Source organism: Marmota marmota, unplaced genomic scaffold, assembly GCF_001458135.2.
Source record: "Marmota marmota marmota unplaced genomic scaffold, marMar, whole genome shotgun sequence".
Lineage (NCBI taxonomy): Eukaryota > Metazoa > Chordata > Mammalia > Rodentia > Sciuridae > Marmota > Marmota marmota.
The window spans coordinates 29,493,515-29,500,160 of record NW_026000026.1 but is presented as its reverse complement, the minus strand read 5'-3'; the positions used below and the strand labels follow the sequence as shown (position 1 = coordinate 29,500,160).

At 42.1% G+C, this 6,646-nt stretch overlaps 2 protein-coding genes across 2 annotated transcripts in view; one reads left to right on the top strand and one right to left on the bottom strand.

Moving 5' to 3' along the window:
• Window positions 1–6,576, bottom strand: part of Cdc25b (cell division cycle 25B) — an 18,033-nt gene extending 11,457 nt beyond the window's left edge. The window contains exon 1 of the mRNA XM_048811254.1: window positions 6,347–6,576. Within this exon, the coding sequence (XP_048667211.1) occupies window positions 6,347–6,354 (8 nt within the window). The 5' untranslated portion in view covers window positions 6,355–6,576. The remainder of the gene's footprint in view (window positions 1–6,346) is intronic.
• Cenpb (centromere protein B) overlaps window positions 6,486–6,646 on the top strand; it is a 3,262-nt gene continuing 3,101 nt past the window's right edge. Inside the window, exon 1 of the mRNA XM_015488423.1 lies at window positions 6,486–6,613. Coding sequence (XP_015343909.1) covers window positions 6,486–6,613 — 128 coding nt within the window. The remainder of the gene's footprint in view (window positions 6,614–6,646) is intronic.

Genomic DNA, 6,646 nt, shown 5'->3' with positions numbered 1-6,646 from the left:
TTTTTTTTTTTTTTTTTCTTTATTGGTTTTGGTACCGGGGATTTAATCTAGGGACGCTTAATCATTGAACCACAACCCCAGCCCTTTTTATTTTTTTATTTTGAGGCAAGATCTCGCTATGTAGCTGAGGCTGGCTTTGAACTCACTATCCTCCTGCCTCAGCCTCCCCAGTAGCTGGGATTACAGGCGCGTGCAACCGAGCCAGTTTCGGCCTGGATTTCTGCATCTGGAATTTGGGGGGTTGTCAGCGACCAAAGAAGTATCTCATTCCCACTGATGGCTTAGCTAATTTGGTGTCAATGACACCATATTGTTTAATTGGAGTTTCTTTGATGAGGAGGGAGGCTGAATTTGTCATTAGTTTACAATGATCATCTTCTAATTATCTAATCACCTTCCAGCTAAGCCTATTTCCCTGGAAGGAGCTGGGAGGGCTGCACCCAAAAGCTAGATTTTGCATCCCCTGTCCCCAGGGAAGAGAGGCTCCTGGCTGGGGGGGGGGGGGCACAGCTCAGGAAAGCAGGAAAGCACTTTCCCTAGTAATCCCAACTGTTTGTCCTAGGACACTGGGTGGGGGTGACAAAAGGGAGGGCGGGCACCAGGTGGTCAGAAAATATGAGAGGAAAGGAGAAAGAACTTAGCCTGTGAGAGGAGCAACCGAGGTGGGAACTGGGAACTTCTCAATATCTTGCCCAGTTCCTATGCTGTGCCAGGAGCTATACTTTTGAGGCAGGCAGGGATAGCTGCCCCGGCCCCCTTCATTCTCCCTGGGTCTCAAGCTAGAAACCTAGCTTCTAGAAGCTAGCTCCTATCTATATTAATGGCCTTAGTTCCCCAAGTGGAGGGGAATGTGCCACTCTCTCAGACAGCTTCTACTCCAAAGACTTGCAGTATAACAGTTCTGAGGGTTGCAATTATAGAGTCAACACAGCAGGTCTCCACCTCCCCACCCCCTCCCACACAAATCTCCACAGGGTATTTGAGGAGGAAACCACCTGCTGTGTGGATTCTGAAAATCTCAGGAATCCTTTGATATCCCACAGGTGGAGGTCCACACATCAGCTCTGTGTGTCCAGCTGAATCTCCTTTTGCCAATTAGATCATGGAGTATGTGCTCAGTTAAAACAAAAACCAGTCCATAAAATTAAGTTAAAAGAAATATTTTCAACCAGCATAGTAACAGGACCAAATCTAGCCATATTCTGTTCAGGACACCTGTGGACTATGGAAGGCTCCATCTCCCCATGGAAGCAAATACCCTGGCACTAAGCACATCAAACTCTAGACTCATTCAAGAGCATCTGATGTGACCCCTGGGGCCTGGGCAGAAGAGGAGCAAACATACTTCTTTTGTTGTTGTTTTAATTTGTAATGAATACTTTAATGCTACTAAATAAAGCATTTTTAAGCTTCACCTTTGTGGGACTTCCCCTCCCTGTGGATTTTCTGTCATGGCTCATGGCATGTTTAATGTTTTGTTGTTGTTGTTGTTGTTGTTGTTGTGTGTGTTGGAGATCAAACCCAGGGTCTCCCACATGCTAGACAAGTGCTCTACCATCAAGTTACACCTCCAGCACTTCTTTTAATTAATTAATTAATTATTTTGGTACTGGAGATTGAACCCAGAGGGGATTTTACCACTGAGCCACATTCCCAGAGCTTTTTATTTATTTAATTTTTTTGAGACAGGGTCTTACTAAGTTACTTAAGGCCTTGCTAAGTTACTGAGGCTGGCCTCAAACTTGTGATCCTCCTTTCTCAGCCTCCTGAGTCACTTTTATTTTTAGACAGTCTTGCCAGTCCGGCCTCCCACTTGTGATATTTCTTCCTCAGGTTTCTGAGTTGCTGGGATTACAGGCATGGGCAGCCACACCCAGCTATGTTAATGGGTTTTAGGTAATCCTAGAGGCTCAGGAGACTGAGGCAGGAGGATTGAAAGTTCAAAGCCAGCCTCAGCAATGGGGAGGGGCTAAGCAACTCAGTGAGACTCTGTCTCTAAATAAAATACATAATAAGACTGAGAATACAGCTCAGTGGCTGAGAGCCCGTGAGTTCAATCCTGGGTATCCCTGCCCCTCCAAAATGATTACCATGGCACCACAAATTCAAACAAAGTTGAATATTTAAATGTTACAAAAAGGCAGTGAAGCAGGACCAATGTTCAGGACCCCTCCCCACAGGCAGCTACTATTATAAATGTGTTACATATTTTACAGAAGATAGTTTATAGCCAGTAGAAATGTAACAGCAGGCATGAATGTTAGCCACATATAGGATTTAAAATTTTCTAGTAATAACAACATTAAAAAAAAATAAAATAAAATGCTGGGCATGGTAGCCCATGCCTGTAATCCCAGCAGCTTGGGAGGCAGAGGTAGGAGGATCGAAAGTTCCAGGCCAGCTTCAGCAACTTAGAGAGGTCCTGTCTCAACATAAAATATAAAAAGGGTTGGGGAGGTAACTTAGTGCTTGAGTGCCCTGGGTCAATCCCTGCTACAAAACAAAAACAAACAAACAAACAAAAAAGGAAATAGGAGATATGGTTCAGTGGTAAAGTGCTTACCTAGCATGCCCAAGGCCTTGGGGTCAATCCTCAACATTGCAAAAAAATTAAATAAATAAAAAATAAAAAGAAACACAGGAGACAACTCTGAACATGGCAACATGTCAATAAAATTATTGATGAGATATTTTACATACTTTTTGACAGTTTCAAAATCCAATGGATAGCTTTAAAACCTGGATATCTTCAAAATCCAATGTGCATTTTACACTCACAGCATATCTCAACTTGAACTTGCCACATTTCAAGGACTTCATAGCCACATGGGTTAGTGAACAATGCAGGAATATACATTTACAAGCATGTGTACGCCTGTATTTTTAAAACTACAAAAACAATATATGAAACATTGTTCCATACATTTCTTTCTTCACTTTACTTAGAGATGGATCCATATTAGTACCATATGGCCTATGCTTACTCAAGTCCCTAATGCTGAACATTTAGGTTATTGGCTTTGACAATGATTAACAGCAAGTACATCTGTTGATGACTGGGTGTTGCCTATCTATAGAATAAATTCCTAAGATGGGGCTACTACTGAGAGAAACAGCATATGTATTAAAATCTCCTTTTCCATTTTCCTGCATCTTACTTATCTCCTTAAACTGAGTGAGCTACTGAAGAATAGGGACCAAGTCATTCACCTATTCCAGTCTCCAGGCATCTTGCATAGGTCAAGATCAAGGTTGGTCTCTGACCTTAATAATCCATTTGTAAAGATTTCATTTCAGAAGAGGATAAAAGTATACATGGAAGTATGTGTATTGAGTCATTGTGTTTCAATATGGAAGGTAGGTTCTCTGTATTTTCAATATCTGCAGGCTTTAAAGAGAATGGGCACTTCCAAGACTGAGGCAGGAGGATTGAAGTTCAAGGCCAGCCTTAGCAACTTAGAAAGACCCTAAAATAAAAATAACTGGAGGGGGTGCTGGGAATACAGCTTGGTTGGTAGAGTGCTTGTCTTGTATGCACAAGGCCATGGGTTCAATCCCTAGTACAAAACAAAACAAAACAAAAAACAAAACAAAACAAAAAATCCACAAACAACTGAACAACTGGGGCTGTAGCTCAGTGGTAGAGCACCTCTGGGTTCAATCCTCAGTACTTAAAAGGCAGTTGAGCAGGGATGCTTGATGCAAGACATCTGATGGGCTCAATATGCAAAATGACAATTATTGGATGATTACATATTCGGCTCCTGAAAATGGCATTTAAAAATTTTTGAGGTTTTATTTATTCGGTACTGAGGATTGAACCTAAGGATGATCTACCACTGAACCACATCCCCAGCCCTTTTTAATTTTTTGGTACCGGGGATTAAACTCAGGGGCACTTGACCTCTGAGTCACGTCCCCAGCCCTATCGTGCATTTTATTTAGAGACAGGGTATCACTGAGTTGCTTAGCACTTAGCAGTTGCTGAGGCTGGCTTTGAATCTGAGTTTCTCCTGCTCCAGCCTCCGAAACTGCTGGGATTACAGGCATGGTCTACCACTCCCAGCTTTACTTTTAATTTTAAGATAAGGTCTCACTAAGTCGCTTAGGGCCTTGCTAAATTGCTGAGGTTAGCCTCAAATTTGTGATCCTCCTTCCTCAGCCTCCCAAGTTGCTGAGACTACAGGTATGTGCCACCATACCTAGTTTGGAAAATGGTATTTTAAACAAAGTTTTCCTAGAGTAAAAGAAGCATGAAATTCACCTATGTTGATATTTGTTAACATGCAAATATGTTCACAATATGAGCTACAAAGTATTATACCAAATGTGTCCCATTAATAATAATATACAGCTGGGCACGGTGGCACACGCCTGTAATCCCAGTGGATCAGGAGGCTACGGCAGGAGCATCTCAAGTTCAAAACCAGCCTCTGCAACTGCAAAGTACTAAGCAACTCAGTGGGACCCTGTCTCTAAATAAAACACAAAATAGGGCCGGGGATGTGGCTCAGTGGCTGAGTGCCTGAGTTCAGTCCCCACTATCCCCCCAAACAAACAAACAAACAAACAAAACCACAAAACAATATACATAAACCAGGTGTGGTGACATAAACCTATAATCCCAGCAATTTAAGAGGCTGAGGCAGGAGGATCACAAATTCCAGGCCAGACAGACCCTGTTTTACTATAAAAAATAAAAAGGGCTCTAGATATAGCCCAGTAGTAGAGTACTCCTGGATTTAATCCCAGGAGGGGAAAACAACAACAACTTATGTCAGAACATATGAAGAGCTCCTAAAAGTAAAGAAAAATGGCTGGGAGCATAGTTCAGTGGTACAATATGGGCTTAGCAATGCACAAGGCTCTGGGTTTGATTACTAGCACACACATGTACCTGCACACATAAAGAAAGAAGAAAAAGAAAAGAAAGATTGGGGGGCTGGGGATGTGGCTCAGCAGTAGAGTGATTGCCTAGCACATGCGAGGCTCTGGGATCAATCCTCAGCACCACATAAAAATAATTAAACAAAATAAAGGTATTGTGTCGAACTACAACTAAAAAATAAAAAAAAAAATAAAAAAGATTGGGGCTGGGATTACGGCTCAGAGGTAGAGTGCTTGCTTAGCATTCGTGAGGCACTGGGTTCAATTCTCAGCACCATATAAAAATAATAAAATAAAGTTATGTACACCTATAACTAAAAACTAAATGTTAAAAAAAGAAAAAGACAAACATAAGAAATATAGGCAAAGGATAGAACTAGAAAATTCACAGCTAGGCATGGTGGTGCACACCTATAATCCCAATAATTTGGGAAGCTGAGGCAGGATAATCATCAAGTTCAAGGCCAGCCTCAGCAATTTAGCAAGGCTCTGTCTCAAAATAAAAAACAAAAAAAGAAGGCTGGGGATATAGCTCAGTTGGTAGAGTGAGTGCTTGCTCTGCATGCACAAGGCCCTGGGTTCAATCCCCCCCACACACACACACAAAGGGGGGGCACAGCTGGGGATCCCTGGGTTAAATCCTCAGTTAAAAAAATTAAATTATAAAAAATAAATTAATAAAAAAATTCACAAGACTCAAATCCTAATGAGTTGTATTTTCTTCCCTTGGTTTTCAGACCATTTCCCCCTGTGGCTTCAATGGCTCCTTATGCTTCTGTTGATGGTCCTTTCTTGCACCCCCTTAACCTTGTAGCACCCAGGGCACTGTCTTTGGTCCTCTTTTCTTCTTGTCTACACCCACTCACTGGAACCTTCATCCAGTCTCAGGTTCTCAACCTGTCTCCTTGGGTTGATGTTCTACCCCAGATTTTAAAACACTGCAATGAACTTGTTTTAAGAACTCATCATTTTTATGTATTTTGGTGCTGGAGGAGGAGGTTTCATGGATTTATGTGTGTAAATGCTTATGTATATTCAAGACATTATTTCTATAGGTGCAAAGGTACATGTATGGCTATATGCGTGGAAAAGCCCAGGCAGTGAAACACTGAGTTATTATCAGTATTTATCTTTACAGTGTGGGATTACTAGAACTTTTAAAATATCATTAGGATCATCAAACAAAACTGTGGTGTTGTCTATACATATAACCTAAGTGTGTAACAATGGGTTACGTGTGTTAGTGCTCGTCCACACTTAGAACTATATACAACCGTTAGAAAAGCATGTTCGATATGGTAAAATTATCATCATTAGATTCTAGATAAAACAGTATGAGATGCCAGATATACGTTCTAGATAGCACGATGCGTTTTATCCATTAAAACAAAACAAAACAAAACAAACAAAAAAACTGTGCCTAGAGAAAAGATTTCAAGGAAATGTATCAAAATGTTACCTGCGCATCTCTCCAGGTGCTGGTGTGAAAAGCGATTTTAGCGATTTTTAGCTTCGCGTATTTTTCAATTTCCGGGAAAAAAAAAGAGGGTCATTTTCACCCTAAACCTAAGGCGACGGGAGGAGTTATTTTGCTTTTTATGCAGCAAATCGCTCTCCACCGAGAGCAGTGGCAGCGCAGCGCGTCACCTCCTGTGCGGTTACCGGCGGGTCACCCGGAGGCCCGAGCACTGGCCGGTCCCGCAGGCCGCAGCGCCCCCGGTGGCAGGTCCGGGGCGGCGGGAAGGGGATGGGCACGGAG